This window comes from Podarcis muralis, chromosome 15 (assembly GCF_964188315.1).
Source record: "Podarcis muralis chromosome 15, rPodMur119.hap1.1, whole genome shotgun sequence".
Lineage (NCBI taxonomy): Eukaryota > Metazoa > Chordata > Lepidosauria > Squamata > Lacertidae > Podarcis > Podarcis muralis.
The window spans coordinates 1,910,695-1,929,584 of NC_135669.1; the positions used below are offsets into that span (position 1 = coordinate 1,910,695).

Sequence of the window (18,890 nt, forward strand, 5' to 3'; positions counted from 1 at the left end):
GTTATGGCCATCCAACACCCATTTAGACCGGGAGAAGCTTCTTTCGAAAACTAAAAATTTAGATTTTTCATAATTAATGGATAAACCATTTCCAGAACAGTAATCAGAAAATTTCCTCAGCAGATAATTCAAACCTGGTCTGGAACGTGAGATGATGGCCGTGTCATCCGCATATAACAACAAGGGGGTCCTTCTCGTTCCTATTTTTGGAATGTGTCCATCTGGGTCCATTAAGCTCTCTTCTAGGTCATTTAAGAATAGACAAAACAATGTGGGGGCCAAAATGCAACCCTGTCTCACCCCCCTAGTCATCTTGATGCTGTTCGATAGCTGTCATCTTCCTCATCACTGTTTGCCAGACAGAGAACCAATGAGCAAGCAAGTGGCATCATCTACTGTCTGCACGCATCACTTTTTTCTGGGCCAGAGGGAAAGGAGGGTGAACAAGTAGTGAGAGGCTTAGTGGTTTCTTTCACTCAACAGGACTTACATCGTGGTTAACTGAGATCTGCATCTTAATAGAAGCATTAGCAAAGCAGTTCAATGCACTTAAAACCCAGGCAGCCATTGAGACTTCCGGTTTGGTCAGCCATGGTTGGCTTGCTGTTGGTTACATCTCTGCCATTTCGCATGGGCTATTTTGAGGATGAAATGTGAGTAATCATCCTTCCAGCCCCCCCCCCCCCCAGGCCGGGTGGGCAGCTTCACCCACAGATCGCCCAACACCTGCCCCCAATCCGGTAGGAATGAGGGGGCAGGGGGCGCTGGGTGGAAAACACCACGCGTCTCTTCAGCAACTCTCCAAAGTCGCCGCCATGAGCGAGCAAACTCCTGATGATAATTTAAGATGATAATTCGGACTTACCTAATTAACAGGCATGCTCTGAGTGAGTTATTAACTGTGTGGGAAAGACTTATGAACTTGCAATTAATTCTGATGGACTGTTAAGAGTGGAAGATGGGAATTGAGGCTCCTAGGTAAAGTACAGGCTTATCTGTTCTGGTATGAGACAAAACGGAAGGGTTTGGACATATGCCTGAAACAATTGGCAGAAAGCCAGATTTCCTCCATTTTGGGACGTGTTGTATTGGATAACAACTGGCATGAAGAAGCAAAAGTGAAAGACACAGAAGAAAATAAACACCCACACAGAAACATACTGTTTTGATATACCTCGCTTGCTGGACGAACTCAGGCTGTGAAAACGAACGAAGGATTAACATCGGATTGATTTATGGGAACCACCTGGACTAATTAAGAAAGCAGCGCAAATGTGAGATGATGGCAATCCTCCGACCTCAGAGTGTGGGAAGTCAAACAAAGATTTATGATTTGGCTTAATATTTGGACTGTTTGATTATTTTATAATTCGGAATGTCTTTAATGTGGCATTTATTGGATTGTTAAATTGGAAAACTTAATAAATATTATTTAAAATAATAATAATAAATAAAACCCAGGGGAGGAATAGGGAGGTCACTCAAGCTTATCTTTCTCTTGGGTCTTGCGTGCCAGTTCTGCCCTGAAGTCAATGAACGAAAGTTGGGTGAGGGATTCTCCCTGCATGAAATGGGAAAGAACTGTGCTCATGAACCTCTTTATTGTCTCCATCAAAGGGAACAGTTCAAACAGTACCAGTATGAGACCCGGGAGGCAGCAGAGGAGGCGATGGAAGCAGGGGCGGGGGCAGCCTCGAAGCCGCCGGGCAGCCACATCCCGCCTTGAGCGGGTGTGGCCAGATGGAGTCATTCCTTATGTGATCAGCGGAAATTTCAGTGGTAAGTTTTACACACTGTGAAACTGTGATTCTCCCCTAAAATGCAGAGATGAAGAAGAGCAAACTGCTAGGCCTACAGCATGATTCCGGTGAGACAGAGATATTGTGGAGAGATTGCCAGATTGCTCTGCATTGCATATTTTGTGAAGCCTACTATTCCGCCTGAAACAAAACATGAAAAATAGACTAACTGGCTTCTCTTACATTTCAGGAGAGAACCTCGTACTCTCAGGTTAATACTCATTTACTCCATCAGTCTTCCCTAACCTGGTACCGTCCAGATGTTTGGAACTATAACTCCTGTCAGTTCCGGCCAGCTGGGGGCACCACACTAGGAAAGGCTGTACTAGACTTAAGAGCTATGCCAGGCATCTTGAGAAGAGCATTCTTGGTACAAAATGGATTATAACCGTCCTACAGAATGTGCTTTTGATTGATTAAGTAGTGTGAAATAAGGATGACTTGGGGATTATGTTGTGTGTGCACAAGAAAACACCTGAACTCAGCACTTATTAGCATGCAGTGTGTACATGCCACTACAAAGGAATATGCAAGGGAAATCCCCTATGTCTGAATTCTAGTAGAAATGCCACATACTTCAGTCTGTAGCTCCCATGTCAATCTGTATTCAGATATCTGATTATCTTAATGATTTAGGTAATTGAGATTGCATTAAAATAAATAATTGCCCCATACCTTAACTGAGTAATCAATTCTCAACAAACTGGATTGGTAAGAATGTGTCAGTGCAAGTCTCTGAGAACTGAACTGAGAACTCCATTCTTGCCAGAAACCCTACAATGTTATGTGCTGTAGGGAAAAGAATGCTGCTTGTAGAAGAGGCTTTGCAGAGCGTATGAATCCCGTTTTCCCTCCTCCAGGAACTCAGTGTGCTGCATATTGAATGCAAAAAACCCCAGCAGGCCTGACTCCAGAAGTGGGGGTTCTCCAGTAATGAGCCTTTAAGGGCACCTCTGAGTGTTGCTCCTGCCTTTCTCAAAAAAATCTGCATGGGACAAATTGTGCTTCATTCTCCCTTAGAAGGCCTTGCAGCTGAGGCCTTTCCTGTTCTCCTTCCACTCATTGCCCAGCTCTTTGCATCTTAGAAATCACGGAACCCTCACCATCACTCCTCTCCAAGCTGAACCACTGAAAGGGAAAGCAGGTGATGTAGGTGAGGCCATCTGAGGCAGCTCGGGGCCACAACAGACGCTTACCTGTCTAGACCATTCTCAAACTTGGGTCTCCAGCTGTTGTTGGACTACAGACTCAGCTAGACCGGTAAAGAAAAAGTGATTTATATGCAATGTATGTTTGATATAAGATTGTGCCACGAGATGGTGACATGGAGTTCCCGTTCTCTACCTCTTTTCCTTATTTAAATTTACAACGCTTTAAACATAAACGCTTCTTTGATGTGTCTGGATCCAGCCCACAACTGCCATCATCCCTGGCCAGTGGTCCTGCTAGCCAGGGATGCTGGGAATTGTAATCTAACAACACCTGGAGTCCCAGGCTTGAGAAACAGTGATCTAGATTCTAGGTTCAAGTATGGACATCATGTTGAGCAGCTTCACTGATGGCTATTGCTCTGTTTTGGTTCCCTGTTAGTTGTAATCCAATTGCCTCATCTCCTTAGTGATCTGAACAAAAAGTACTTGGATGTTCTGTTGCTAAATTCCAGGCTATGAAGTAAGAAATTTATTGTCCAGTTTTAACCAGGGCTTGCTCTTATGCCTTGGAAGCTCAATTTTCAGTTTAAGTCAGGCCTGCAAGCTAGGGAGAGTGAAGATGGGTTTTCATCAGCCACTTTCATACCAACTAGCAGTTCGCCTGCCAACCTAGCAGTTCAAAAGCACCCCCGGGTGCAAGTAGATAAATAGGGACCGCTTACTAGCGGGAAGGTAAACGGCATTTCCGTGTGTGGCTCTGGCTCGCCAGAGCAGCTTCGTCATGCTGGCCACGTGACCCGGAAGTGTCTGCGGACAGCGCTGTCTCCCGGCCTCTAGAGTGAGATGAGCGCACAACCCCAGAGTCTGTCAAGACTGGCCCGTACGGGCAGGGTACCTTTACCTTTACCTTTACTTTTTCATACCAACAGAGTAGCTACCAAGCCAAGATGGATAAAAAGTGATTTAAAACAACAGTGACAGCAACAACATGCCAATCAATACCATTGGATCTAAAATTAATAAATCATATGTTTTGAAATTAAAGCCATCTATGAATATTTAACACCAAGTTCCACATGAACCTGCAGTGCATTGGGACAATAGAAATCTCCCTTCCTGCTGCGCTCCACTACCAAGACAGACACCTCTCTGCACTGGGCCAAATTCAACTCATTTTTTTATTCACTCATCTTAGTCTCTCTCTTTAAAAAAACCCCAGATACAGACAAATTTAAATTTCCATTAAACATTAAAGCCTATACTTAGAATCTCTGAAAACTGGATTGTGATCATTTTTCTAGCTTCTAAGGTTAAGCATCATATGTGGCAACCAGCAGGGCAAACTCCAAAATTAGGGGTTCTCTGGCAAATAGGTCATATATTTTATATTTTTTCGTTAATTTGTTTTTATTAGTAGCTCTCTTCTGGACTCAGAAATTAGCAAACCATCACTGACACTCACATCCGGGTTATGTCATCTGCATCTCAACAGAAGCATCTGCAGGGCCTACGCAGATGACTTTGTTTTCTGTTTTTATGTTTTGCAATGTGTGCAGTTCTGGAATAATATTTATGGCTCTGCCAACAAACAGCATGGGCAGTTTTCTTTCCATCTTGTGGGGAACATGGCTAAGTCCCCTCTGAGACCTGCCCCCTCTAATCCTGAGTCTGGTGATGTGACCTTGCCCTTTCCTGTACAGATGCTAGAGAGCAGTCCTGAGTTCCACTCCCCTCTGGTTAAGACCTGCACTTCCTCCTACAGCACCATTGCAATTGTAATATGCTGTCTCATATACTCCACATGCTCATCTTGACAATTGTTCAATTGCTCACACAGCTCAGAGTGAGGACTATAGACATCTTCCCTCTCTAGTCAGCTTTGGACCTCTCTCTGTTTCCTGTAGGCAGCCAACGAGCCGTCTTTCGGCAGGCCATGCGCCACTGGGAGAAGCACACCTGTGTCACCTTCTTGGAACGGAATGATGAAGACAGCTACATTGTGTTTACCTTTAGACCTTGTGGGTAAGCCAGAGACAGAACTTCTCAACATCTGAAGTCGCATGGATGCTGAAGTCCCCAGCAGCATGTCTTTCCCTTGGTCCAGTTCTTCCTTCTCCTGGGAAGGGAATGGGGGTGAGGAGAGGAGCATGATTTTACCTTCTAAAGACCCTTCTCCTTCTCACGGTGGAAAAAGCAAAGAAGTTTGTACTTGTGTTTCTTGCTGAGACGTTCTTGGCCTATTTGCAAGTGAATTTGGCACTCTCTTGTTCTCCTCACAGGTGCTGTTCCTATGTGGGGCGCAGAGGAGGAGGACCACAGGCCATCTCCATTGGGAAAAACTGTGACAAGTTTGGCATTGTGGTGCATGAGCTGGGCCATGTCATTGGTTTTTGGCATGAGCACACACGCCCAGACAGAGATGAGCACGTGTCCATTATCCGTGAAAACATCCAACCAGGTAAAAGTGCCCATTTTCTCCCTGTTCTTCTAGTCTTCATTCCAACAAAGCAAAGTAATGTAAAGCAAGCATGAGCAGTCCAGCAAAAGATGCTTGTCTGGTGGAACATGGGAGTTCTGTCCTTAGTCCCACTGTTCTTTCTTCATCCATTCACGACTCACCTTGTCATCTGACCAGTGTTGTCCTTCTCTGCTGCTTTTTTGCCCCATATTGTCCACACACACACACACACACACACACACACACACACTGTATCTACCTATGCAGTGCTTACATATTCTCCTTCTGAGAGCACTGTGCCCAGCACGTTGGACAAACTTAGAAAATGGCAGAGCCTGGGACAGGCTGGCAAATTGATGTACCTCAAATTTCACTGCTGAACTTGTGCAGAGTCAAAAACAGTGAAGCATATAGCTCAGTCAGCATCACTGAGCAGCCTAAGCCAAGGCGCTGCTCTAATCGCTACCACTGGATAGCAGTTATGTGTGAGCAGGAGACCTGGGAGATGCTAGTACATGAGAGACTGATATTTGCTCCTTGCCCAGCTTAGCCTAGTCTGCTTTTCTCATGCTTCTACCTCCTGCTGTTTCCGCAGGGCAGGAGTATAACTTCTTGAAGATGGAGTATGAAGAGGTGGAGTCCTTGGGAGAGACGTACGATTTTGACAGCATAATGCACTATGCCAGGAACACCTTCTCCAAGTGAGAGTCCAAGATGTTATTACTTCTTACATTCATTCAGCCCATATGCATTGACACGCAGGCGCACCTGGCTCTTCTTTCAGGTGAAGGCCACACCCTGAGGGAAAGGTTTCCTGGTTTCATTCGCAAGCCTCAGAATGAGCCCAAGAGGCTGAGAGGGATTTTAAAGACACAGTGTGGTGTAGTGGTTAGAGCGGTGGACTCGTAATCTGGGGAACCGGGTTTGTGTCTCCGCTCCTCCACATGCAGCTGCTGGGTGACCTTGGGCCAGTCACACTTCTTTGAAGTCTCTCAGCCCCACTCACCTCACAGAGTGTTTGTTGTGGGGGAGGAAGGGAAAAGAGAATGTTAGCCGCTTTGAGACTCCTTCGGGTAGTGATAAAGCGGGATATCAAATCCAAACTCTTCTTCTTCTAAGTCAACCCCTTTCATCAAGAGTAGGACATCCATATCTGAACCATTCTCAGGAGTGACTCCAGCTGTTTGGGGGCCTAAAGTTTAGCCCTTGTTCTGATTGCTCCTATCTGCCCCCCTGGCTACTTTCCCCTCCAATTGATGCCCCCAAGAACAGCCATTTGCCAGCTCTCGTGTGGATTCGCCATGTCTTGCCCACTCAGATTTTGCAGGGGCCCCACATGATCCGCCTGTAATCTTCCCAGGTTTTCCTAGTGCTGCTGACTTGCTTTTTCTTACCATAGAAAGTTTGTCTCTTTTGAGATGGATGAAAGAGTACCACATTCTCCACAGGTGTAGCTGCCCCTAGTAGAACTCTGCTGCTGCTGCTGCTGCTGCTGTTGGGTTTTTTTTAAAAAAAGGAGGTGTGTTTTTTAATGGCCAGTGATGTATTTGGCAGGTGAACCTCTCACAGCTCAACACACATTCACCATAAACTTTTTGGGCGGACACCATTTTATAATCTCATTATTATTATTTAAATCAATCTCTACATTATCACTAAAACTCCTTAAGTGAAAGAGGGTTATGGTGCTGTAACATATAATGCTATTTTTTTAAAAAAGTGAGGAGACTCCTTCCTGGTCACCACCTCCTGAAATCCCCCCCCCAATAACTGCTCAGTTGACCAGCATCTTCCTGCTCCCCCCACCAGCAGCTGTGTGATGTCCACTGGTGTGAAGAGGGACTAGCAGGAGACTCATACCAAAGAAGTACAGGGTCCCCAGTAGTGTGGAAGGTCAGTTGTGATTCTGCTTCTAGCTTGCAGCGGAAGAACAATGACGATTAGTGCTAGAAGCCACGTGTCCGGAAGCAGCTACAGTCGGCTGCCTTGGGTTGCTTATGAGCCTGGTTGCAATGAGGTTTCAGCTTGTGTTCATGTAACTTGCAAAAAAGAAACATGCTGGTGCGCATTGCAGCATGTGAAGGTATGGGGTGAGGTGGTCCTCCCACAAGATTTCGCTCTATCGGTTTCTTTTGACAACGAAAGCTTTTGAGATTGGTTCAGGTAATAAACAAAAAATAAGCCCTTGACTAAGGCATTTTTGGCTGAAAGCCAATTTTTGTGGTGAGGAAAGCGACAGGAAAATGCACCAGAAAGTCACACTTGCTTGACCTGGCATTGTCTAACCTCCCCATAAGCTTTGTGCAAACAAATCGGTTCAGTAAACAGATTGTCTGGAAGCAACCTGGGTTGAACTGTGAGGGGGCCAAGAGTGGGGGGGGTCTGGCCTCTTTGAAAGCCCCCCACAGGAAGAGAGCTCTAGCTCCAGCCTCCGAGTCTTGCCTAGACCACTTTAGACTGCAGGTGGAAGCTCCTGTGACTGAATGCATTTCCATACCCCCTGCAAGAAAAATCCCACCCCAGGTATTAAGGAGAAAGACTCTAGACTAGCCTTCTCCTTGACAAGCTTGTTTTCTGTGTGCAGGAGGGAAATAGTATTGAGGTGAAACCCTACCTGCAGCCAAAAGCAGAGGTGCAGGCAAAGGGAAGGCTTGCTGCCTCACTGAGAAGTGGGCCTCTTTCTGACTCCAGTTAAAATTGGGAACTGACATCATTAGATCTAGATTATATATACCGTATGTTGGGGATATGTACACTATTGTTGTTTAGCTCTCTGAAAGGCATTCCTTCCTCTGTTGCAAAAACTGGGGTACACATTCATCCTTTATTATTTGGTGACAGTCAGAAGCAGGGTTGCCAACTCGATGGGGCTGAGGCCTCTACAGCCCCCCCCCCCCATGTCTGCTGGGATGGGACTCAGCCCCTCCCCATCTTGAGGGGACAGGTTGTCACCCTGGGTGCGTAGCGTTTCCCCGGGCCGGGCAGTCTGGCAGGTGAATGTTGCATTGGGAGGAGGCCTGGTTGGTTTCTCCTGATGTGACAGCCATCAAGCACACAGCACATCAGCCCTGTCCGTGCCTGTCATCAGAAGTATGACGATTCACTCGTGGCAAGGCTACCCCTCCCCTTCTATTATTTGAGAAGAGGATTTTATGCTTCTGATGAAGAATTGATCCTTTGGCTCTATAAGGTTTATAGCATGGCCCATGGATGTTCTAGTCCTACACAACATCTGGAGGACCACAGGTTTCCCACCCCTGCTTTAAAACATCAGGAATGGCCTCTAGCTTTTATTTTATTTTATTTTATTTTATTTATTTTATTTTTTAAATCATAGGATTAGTGAATTACCATTTTCTCCGAGAGCAGGGTATGGCGCCACAGACAAGATTGTGTCTCTCTCCGCCCCCGCCCCCCCATGTGCACATGGTTGCTGGTTTACAAGGAGAATGATCAGGATTGGAGATAGTGGTGGCCAAAGGGGAGGAAAGTGTTAATTGGGAGAAGCGGAAGAAGGAAGCAGGCTGACAGGAGAGGAAGAGGTGCCGGTGAGGGTGACACAGGCTGCAGCGTAGTGTTGTCTATGATGGGATTACTCAGAAGGAAGTCCATATGACAAGATTGTTAATCCCATCCTCTCTCTGTGTCTCTCTCTCGCACACTGCAGATGTCAGAAAACCACTTTCATTCACCCTTTGTCTCTTTTCTTTGAGGCCACAGGAAGGGGAGTCCATGCCCAAGCTGCCAGGCATGCATGGAACCCTGATGTTCTGTTCTCTCCTAGTCTGGCTTCTGAATAGCACCACAGTAGGTCTTTCTAAGTCCAGGCGCAAGCAGACACAGAAAAAACTGCTGAATGGGCTTCTGCATGTGCCCAGGCGAGAGCTGGAGAGCTTGGGAGAGAAAGAAACAGCTGCCTCATTCATGTGGCAGGGAATGCACTGGTGCCAGAGGGCAGGTGGAGGGACTGGGGGACAAGCAGCAGGGGAGGGGGGATGCTGTCGGAGGTAATGAAGAGGAAAAACTGTTGACTCAGCCACTCTGCTCTGACGCACTTGCAAACGGGGATATTCCACCGCGGAGCCCAGAGGAACCCCTGATTTGCATCCCGCATACCGTCTGGTGCCAGAGGGTCACCCTGGAACAGCTACTGAACAAGTTCACACTTTGCCGTAGAGGAAGGCTCGTCACATGATGGTCCCAAGGCCAACACCAACATCAAAGAAACAGCCCTGGCAGGCTCCTAGTGAGGCCTGGCAGCAGCAGGGAGGGAGGCAGCAACCAGATTTCTCTAAGACTCAGGAGCAGAGTCAAATGTTTGCCTTAGGAAAGGCAGAAGGAGGCAATCTGTGCACAAGTGAAATGCCTGCAGCTCCCTCCCCCCCCCCCCTCAGGCTTGGACCACTTCTGCCTGTTTTTCTGTGCGTTGATATACACATGGCTGTGCTTTTGCACAAGTAAATGCCAGTTATGTTTTTGCACAAGTAAAATTGTGGGAAGTAGCCCTGTAAAAGAGAGGACATTTCCCTCTCAGGACCCCAGGCTGAAAGCTGTGCAGAATATCAGCTGTCTGACATTAGCCTCCTGTCAGTTTGTGAATTAGGGGGGAAGGAAGGGTTAGTACAGGTCAGACAGCTTGATTGGCATGAACTTGGGGAATTGTATCAGGCATTAGCAGCAATGATCCTTTCTCCTCCAGGTTAACTTGAAACCATCCTCAGTAAGGAAATACAGTGGTACCTCGGTTTTTTAACATCTCCGCTGATTAACATTTCAGTTTTGGAACACCGTAAACCTGGAAGTAAATGCTTTGGGTTTTGAACAGGAAATGCGGCTTCCACTGAGTGCAAGATCCTGAGGCCTAGCTGTCAGCTATTGAGTTTTCAGTTTTTGAACATTTCAGAACTCGAACGGTCTTCCGGAACAGATTACATTCGAAAACCGAGTTACCTCTGTACTGCAAACTGAGCATTGCAGTGGCCAGGGATGCTGGGAGTTGTAGTCAAACCACTTCTGCAAAGCCTCCAGGCTGGCTGCCCCTGTTCCAGGCAGAGCTTGAGGGCCTTGCTTACCTCCCTTCTCCTCTCATTTCTTATCCTTTTGCCCATGCCAGTCCAAAGGTGAGACATTTGCCTGGGGACTCTAAATAATTCCACAGTTGAAAATATTATTGCAGGATTAGAGCTGGCAAGACCCAGGTTCAAATCTCAACTTAGCCATGAAGCCTACTGAGGTGGTCTCAGTTCACCTCTCTCAGCCTATTCTACCTCACAGGATTGTTGTGAAGATTATAAAGCCCACTGACCACTACTCCTTCCTTCTGATTCATGTGGGTACAAATAATGCTGCCATCACAGCCTTCAACGTATAACAAGGGACTCTGGGCAGGAAGCTGAAGAGCCTTGGGGCACAGGTGGCATTTTCACCACTCCTTCCTGTTGAAGGTCGTGACCCAGAAAGAGAGGAAAATACTGGAGGGCAACCACTGGCTGTGCAGGTGGTGTCGCAAAGGAAGGGTTTGGCTCCTTGGATCATGGTCTCCACCAGTGCTATTTTTCTAGCAAAAGAGGTGCTGGAACGCACCATCAGCACCTCCCTTGTTCTCTCAGAACGGCAATGGCGCCCACCTGAGAGGTGCTGGGACTGAGTTCCTGTGAGTTCCCCCTGAAAAAAGCCTGGTCTCTGCTTCCTTGAAGAAGGACTTCTGGCAAGAAATGGGCTATGCCTCATAGCAGTTGACAAGAATGTGTTGGATAAGAGTCTCACGAACCTCATCAGGAGAGCTTTAAACTAGATCCTGAGGGGGAGGGCAAAACATTACAGATGAGAGAAGAACACCTGGCACTGGGGATAATAGTTTCATTGATGCACAGGAACTGAGGTGGTACTCTCCTTCCTTGGAGGTTTTTAAGCAGAGGTTTGCATTGCAGGGGGTAGGACTAGATGACCCTTGGGGTCCCTTCCAACTCTAAAATTCTGTGAGTCTATGAAATGAGGGAGGATGAGAACCATGTACAGCCTCTTGAGCACATATGAGGAAGCATAGGCTATCACAGCACTAAGGAAATAAATTTAAATGTAGGCAGAGTTATACAGCCTAGCAATGACTGGTAAAAGTCAGAGCAGAAGAAAGTCTTGGAAAAGTTGGGCAAACCGCACCAGTTGTTTTCTAAAACTAGAACAAGCATTGCTTGTAGTAATGGACACTGCATCGGAGGTACCTCTTCCCAGGGTCTCCCACTGCCCCCTTGCCTGAAGGCAGGGCAGCTGCCCACCTCTTCACAGAGTTATGCGTGAAAGATGCTCTGGCTGACTGCAGTGCCAAAGCTGAGAAACCTCCAGGCTGCTGCCTCTCTCCCCCCCCCCCCCCCGCTTGCCAATTATTCTGCTACCAACAAGAGAAGCAGGCAGCGCTATGAAAAAAACAGCTAATGATGACCCTTCTGGCCCGCTTCAACTAGTTCCCACTGCAAACCAAATTAAATGCACAGCTTTTGTCTAAATGGTGTGACTCTGCAGAAGGAAATTTGATGAATGAGTGGATGGATTGTAGCTCGAATTGCAGCTGAAGGGAGCTATATAGTAAACATAGCTGTCATTTCCTGGTTGTTTCCCCCAAATGTCAATAGAGGATTGTTCTCTGGAAAATAATTCCCCAAGTTTGGATTTCACTAATCTTGGAGATGACATGTTAACCCTTTGCTTGAGAGTCTGATATAAGGCACATGGTTTGTCCAGGCCTGTGGCTTTGCATCTGCTTCCTTGTCCCACATGTGAATGCAGCCTTCTGCTCTTTGGGTGGCACCGGCATACGAATTCTTATCTTGGCGTATGAGCCATTTTCTTGGCAGGACATTAGCTAAGAGCTGCCTCTTTTAGGTCTGCCCAGTGGAGGAGCCTGTGTCCTTTCAGTCCTGCCAGTGGCGTCTTGAGGAGGTGTAAATAATCTCTGATTCCTGTAGGAAAGCATCTGGGCTCCTGGGAAGGGGCCAAAGGTGCTGGGCTTGCATTCTTCAGCTGCAGCTTGAGGTGAGCATGCTTTTGTTACACCACAGCCCTATCGCTCATCTGATCATGCCTTTGCCTGCCATCAAATTATGCTGTTGTCTCCTGAGCCTCTTGTTGTCTCCGGATTATCCTTCCTTTTTGTTGGGCTTGTCAATGTTTTTCCCTGGGAAGGTTGGCTTGCCAAGGGAATCTTTAAGTATGAGGATTTCTGCGTGTTCTGCAGAAGCATATGGCCCCAGGCTAGGAGGGTGTGGCCCCCATAATGTTTGCTCTTGCTCAGCATTTTTATGCTGTTCAGCATGCTGAGGCTGGTATTGCTGTCAGGGTTATCCAGGCTGCCCAGGACATGCCTCTGGGTCTTTCTGATGGAAGGCTGTTGATAATTATTGTGCCAAAACTCTTTGCCCTGGAGCCCCGGGGTCCCTTATCGTTAGCATTGCCAACTTGTCTTCTAGCAGGGCACCTGGCTCTTGACAATGGGCTGTAGTTGGGAGTTTTCTACAGGCCTTTCTATGTAACTGCAGTCCAATAGTAGTAGTAGTAGTATACCACCCTTCAGCAGAAGACCACAATGCAGTTTACAACCTACAACACAAATATCACCAAATACCTGTGCAACATATAAATTAAAACAATTATATAAGCATAATAAAATACTAATAATATAATAAAATACAGATTCTCAATATAGCAACAGTATAAAATATAAGGGAAAGAAAAATCAGCAGCATGGTGTCCCAGAATACAGAAGCCAAAGACAAATGCAAATTCCTGGCCTCCTAAGAAGATGGCAGAGCCTCTGCTCTCTGCTGGTAGCTTTCCTTTCCTTTCCTCTCCCTGCCTCTCACCCTGGGAGAATTTAACTTCCCTGACTCCTGCTCAAGGTCCTTCTGTCCTTTCCATGTGGGTTCAGCTTTGCCCCCCCCCACTAGCATCCCAGAAGGGGAGATGCCGGTGGGGCCATCCCCTGTGCTGTCTCCCCCTTGAGATGGCATTGCCCCATCACTGGCCAGCCTGCTGCCCACATCCTTGCCATCCCAGGGTGGGTGGAGTCCAGTTTGCCTATTTCTAGTTACATGGTCCATTAATTGAGCTATATCAGGGTTGACACACCAGCTTTCACGGGTCCCAAGGCTCAGTGGCGTAGCGTGGGGGGTGCAGGGGGGGCCGGCCGCACCGGGCGCAACATCTGGGGTTAGGGCAAATCCACAGGTTAGGGGGCGCAAATCCATGGGTTAGGGGGCGCAAATCCACGGGTTAGGAGGCGCAAATTACTTGCCTTGCCCCGGGTGCTGACAACCCACGCTATGCCACTGCCAAGGCTTGAACCATGAACCTCAGCGAGCCAAGGAATTAAGAGGTTGCAACATCAACCACTCTGACTGAAGGCGATATGAATCTTTTGGATCACTTCAGCCCTTGCCTAGTTGATGGAGGAGTATCTTCTCTTTGCTGCAGTTCTGCTTCAAGCCTCCAGCTCTAAGGATGGTCTTCTGGGACCCTGAGTTGGAGAACATTCTCTCTCTCTCTCTCTGCATTTGGTCACTGACAGCCCAGACCTGGACCTGGCACTAGCCTCCAGCCCGGTACTTTCCACAATGAGTCCAGATTGGGGGAAGCTGTTCAGAGAAGATGCCCTCAGTGAGGTGTGTTTGCTTTTGCTTTTGCTTGAGTGGACTCTCTCCTCCTTGCTGCTGCCCATTTGCTTGCCCTCTGGGTCTAATCCCCATAGCCAGCCCTGGGGAGAGGGAGAGGCAAAATGAAGCGGCTATTCCTTCTTGCTCCTGCCCCTGCTCACTCATTCAGGGAAGGCAGGTAAACAAGCAGTGCCTACAAACCCCACAGGCTTCAAAATGTCTCCAGGTGTGTCTGCGGGGGGTGGAAACTTGAGGCACCCAAAATGAATGGGAAGTTTTGCAATTATGACACAGGGCGACCCACTGTCTACACACAGACACTTTCTGGGCTGTGGCAATAGCATGCTGTGATGTCTGGAGAGCTTCTATCCCTGGATTATTTTTGCATTTTTCCAGTCCTTTCCCTAAGAGCTTTACCTAATCCCACCATTTTGGGAAGCGTCTTCCAAGAACAAGCCTGGTATTTTTAAGCCTGCTTGATGAACCAGCTGGGCAACAGCAGCCTTGGTGCTTTTGTGACTCGGGTTCCAAGATTGTACACGAAAACTCCATGTATGTTTATTCATGGTGGTGCTGTCCTGGAGTTGTTCCCACTTGGTTTCCTGGATGGAGATTTGGAAGGCAGCAGGAAGAAGAGGCAGGTTGCAACTATTTTCTGTGCTTCTGGTAGGGGCCGCCCTATGTCAGTCTTCCCTTTTGCTCCTTTTTGAAATTCCTTTGCTTCTGTCAGTCTGGGTCGGTTGCCAGATGTAGGCCTTTGCCAAGTGGAGGAAGGTGTAACATTAAGTGCAGCAGGCCAGGAAAATACTCCTGAAAATCACTTAAGGCAGCAGGATGGAAACTTGTAGGTCACTAGTGAAAATAGCTCTTTCAGACTTAAAACAGGTCAATATGGGTGGCAAGGGAAAGGTTCTATTGGCTAACAACCAAATTCCCATGCGTTGAGAGAGACAACTGTGTCAGCATGCAGACTCTCAGCTTTTTTCCTTATTTTCTCACTCTTCCTCTCCGTATTCTTTCACGGTCCTCACTTACTTCTCCAAATTGCCGTAGCCACCGCTGTTAAGTTTTCTATGGCTAAATCATCAGTGATAGGAGAATAAACTTGAATAAACTTTGCAAGGTTGGTGCAAACTCTTCAAAGGCCTAAAATCTGTCAGAGCCCAAACATTAAGGCACCTGCTACCTCTTTTGCTGAAGGTCTTCTCTCCCAGGAAAGCCACACGAGCAAGACGACAGGCTTGCAGCACCTTAATCACAGCCTGTGCTTTCATAGTCTGCTTCATCAGATCATATCCATGCTTCCAGTGAGTGGCTTCTACTTCATGAAATCATGTACATAATAAAATATATTAGTTGTTAAGGTACCACAAAACTGTTATGACTCACACAGTTACTCCTCTTGGAATTTTCACAATAGCATGAGTGATACTCGGCTTTAGAAATACCCAGTTAACAAAAACAAAACAACACATTTCAGTTTCGTGTGTTGTGTTAAGGGTTTTCAATGTTCACTCTAGCCCCCAGACACTGAGATATTATACCCTTTAAAAGCCACACCATTAATAGATATGGCGTAGTATCTGACTAACTCATGCCATTTGCACAAGGATTTTCACTTGTACAGTGGAATCCTCTTTCTGTGTCTGCCCTGCACCCTCCTCAGATCAGCTCCAGAGGGCTTGGGGAACCCCCAGAACCGATTTATGAGGGAGCGAAAGGGGGGAAGTTATAGTGATAGAAGGGGTTGGTTGAATACGGTGCATGGTATGGTATCCTATACTGTGGTTAGTTCCACCTTCACCACTATCTTAGTGTTGCATATCTGTTAGTAGCAGAGTTTGCCTGTTCACTGGAATAGGCATATTGAAGTAACTGTTCAAAGGAGAGAAGGAACCCAAAGTTGCTGGTCTCTTGGTGGTGCCAGTAGAGTAGTCCTGCAGTCCTTTTCTTCATCTCTCTGATGTAGCCTGATAGGATGGCTATGCTCAGGGGACAGTTGGTGGAGGAAGGAGCCTGGCTCCTCAGTACAGCCTGAGGAAGGGCCATGGCTAAGTGGCAGAAGGCCTGCTTTGAGCGCAGGAGGTTCCAGGTTCAACCCCAAGGGCATTTTCAGGCAGGACTGGGAGAGACTCCTGTCTGAAATCCCAAAGAGCGAGTGCCTGAACTAGATGGTCTGGTGGTCTTCCTGTGTTCCTCCCTCTCCTTGACCTGCTGACCAGTGACAGTTCAGGTACAGGGTAGGTCACACAAGGATAGGGCAATGCAGACCACCCCCAACTCCCCCTGGGGCCAGAGTTGTAGGTTTCATTAAGAAACATGGCCAGTTAATGTAGTTTGTTCTGTTTCTACCACTGTGCAGGGTGGGCTTCTAGGGAGCTTTCTATCTCAAGATATCAAAATGCATTGTGCCATGCAAAATGGAATTTGGTACCCCATGTGGAAGTAATCACTATGCATATCTTCTTTTTTTAAAAATCAAGTGTCTAGCTCTTATGTTCATGGGAACTGGCTACACAAAGGCATTTCTTTGTGCAATCTCAGAAGGTGGTCAGAAAGGAAGCCCTGATCAGGAGACTCACTGCCATGTAGAATTCCTTGACTTAGAATCATAGAAGAATCATAGAATCATAGAATCATAGAGTTGGAATAGACCACAAGGGCCATCGAGTCCAACCCCCTGCCAAGCAGGAAACACCATCAGAGCACTCCTGACATATGGTTGTCAAGCCTCTGCTTAAAGACCTCCAAAGAAGGAGACTCCACCACACTCCTTGGCAGCAAATTCCACTGTCGAACAGCTCTTACTGTCAGGAAGTTCTTCCTAATGTTTAGGTGGAATCTTCTTTCTTGTAGTTTGGATCCATTGCTCCGTGTCCGCTTCTCTGGAGCAGCAGAAAACAACCTTTCTCCCTCCTCTATGTGACATCCTTTTATATATTTGAACATGGCTATCATATCACCCCTTAACCTCCTCTTCTCCAGGCTAAACATGCCCAGCTCCCTTAGCCGTTCCTCATAAGGCATCGTTTCCAGGCCTTTGACCATTTTGAATGCCCTCCTCTGGACACGTTCCAGTTTGTCAGTGTCCTTCTTGAACTGTGGTGCCCAGACCTGGACACAGTACTCCAGGTGAGGTCTGACCAGAGCAGAATACAGTGGCACTATTACTTCCCTTGATCTAGATGCTATACTCCTATTGATGCAGCCCAGAATTGCACTGGCTTTTTTAGCTGCCGTGTTCCCCATCTTGTATTTGTGCCTCTCATTTTTCCCCCCCAAGTGCAATACTTTACATTTCTCCCAGTTAAAATTCATCTTGTTTGTTTTGGCCCAGTTCTCTAATCTGTCAAGGTCGTTTTGAAGTGTGATCCTGTCCTCTGGGGTGTTAGCCACCCCTCCCAGTTTGGTGTCATCTGCAAATTTGATCAGGATGCCCTTGAGTCCATCATCCAAGTCGTTGATAAAGATGTTGAATAAGACCGGGCCCAAGACAGAACCCTGTGGCACCCCACTAGTCACAAGGGGACTTCCTCCCCTTGGCTTTCATTAGCAGAATAAATTATGGAAATTAAAAAAAAAAAAGCACCCTCATACCAGTTTGGGTTATTTGTCTCCTTTGGCGATCACTCATAGCCGAGTAAGATTGTCTTCTATGAACATGATCTTAATGGTGTGTCCGTAAGTCACTGTGGAGGCCAATTCTGGATACCCACGTCCTTCCACAGTGGGGACATAGGATTTCAGGCAGGAGTTGGTCACGGTGAGGATTTGCCAAATGTGCCTTCCTCTTAGCACATTTCTCCCTTTCGTCCTGAGTTCGTGTTTCTTCAAAGTCCATGACACCTTGGGCCAAGGCTGTGAGAATTTTGAGGGTGACAGGAAAGGATATACAGGTATCTTTCCTAACTTGCACCAGCAAGTTTCTTTATACAGCAGAGTGCATTCTCCTTCTTACACAGCAGAAAACTGGTTGCAGACTTATGTGAGCCTCTTAAGACAATAAACAATTCAATCTGGCTTGCCCAGATTGAGATAGATTCTGTTATTCCTGGTAAGACCCCTTTGATCCCTCCTGAAAGAATAAAGACACGTCTTATTCATAAGTAACAAAAAGTAGTTTTACTCACGATCAGGCAGAGCACAGTGTGATCCCTGAAGGCAGGCTTTAGGCTTAAAGTTACAAACACATACAAACAGGTTTACCCCAGTCCAGGTGAATCAGGAAGTTTGCAGGACAAAAAAGAAGATCAAAGAGAGGGAAGTGGCTGTGTGACTTGGCCTTTTACCAGGTCTGGAAAGGTCACACCCACCTACTAGTCACATGCAAAAAGGAAGGATGCTCCAGCCAGGTGTAACAGGAAGTTCGACTGGCTGGACCGACATCCCCTGCATGACCACTCTAGCAAAACAGGTAATGTTGTACTTGACTGCTCCAGTGGATTACATGCCACATAGGCTGTTCTACAGTTGGAGCCCTTGCAGGCCAGTGATTTGTCCATCTAGATCAGTATAGCCCCTTGGACTGGCAGGGGCTCTCCAGGGTTTCAGGCGGAAACATCCTTTGTGTTGTCTGCCACCTGGCCCTTCTAAGTGGGGATGCCATGGGGAACTGTCCCCTTGTACCATCCAGCCATAGCCCTTCCCATCTGCATTCAGGGTGCAAAATTTCTTCCTTCCCCCACGCTACCCCATACAGAATGTTTGCTACCTTGGCCATAGCTTTTGTTTTGTTTTTATCTTACCAAATTAATTTCCTTATTTTGTAGAGGCTGGACAGTCCTTGGCATAAGGAGCTTCTCTGGCTGAGTTTTTTAAATCTCCCTTAAGAACTTTC

The 18,890-nt window shown here is 47.0% G+C and overlaps 1 protein-coding gene across 4 annotated transcripts in view; it reads left to right on the top strand.

Moving 5' to 3' along the window:
• The window catches only part of BMP1 (bone morphogenetic protein 1), a 130,585-nt gene that overhangs the window by 63,362 nt on the left and 48,333 nt on the right, over positions 1-18,890 (top strand). For all 4 annotated transcript variants that reach the window (XM_028708405.2, XM_028708406.2, XM_077919582.1 and 1 more), the window contains exons 3-6: positions 1,618-1,779; positions 4,855-4,972; positions 5,230-5,408; positions 6,004-6,109. In XM_028708405.2, coding sequence (XP_028564238.2) covers positions 1,618-1,779; positions 4,855-4,972; positions 5,230-5,408; positions 6,004-6,109 — 565 coding nt within the window. The remainder of the gene's footprint in view (positions 1-1,617; positions 1,780-4,854; positions 4,973-5,229; positions 5,409-6,003; positions 6,110-18,890) is intronic.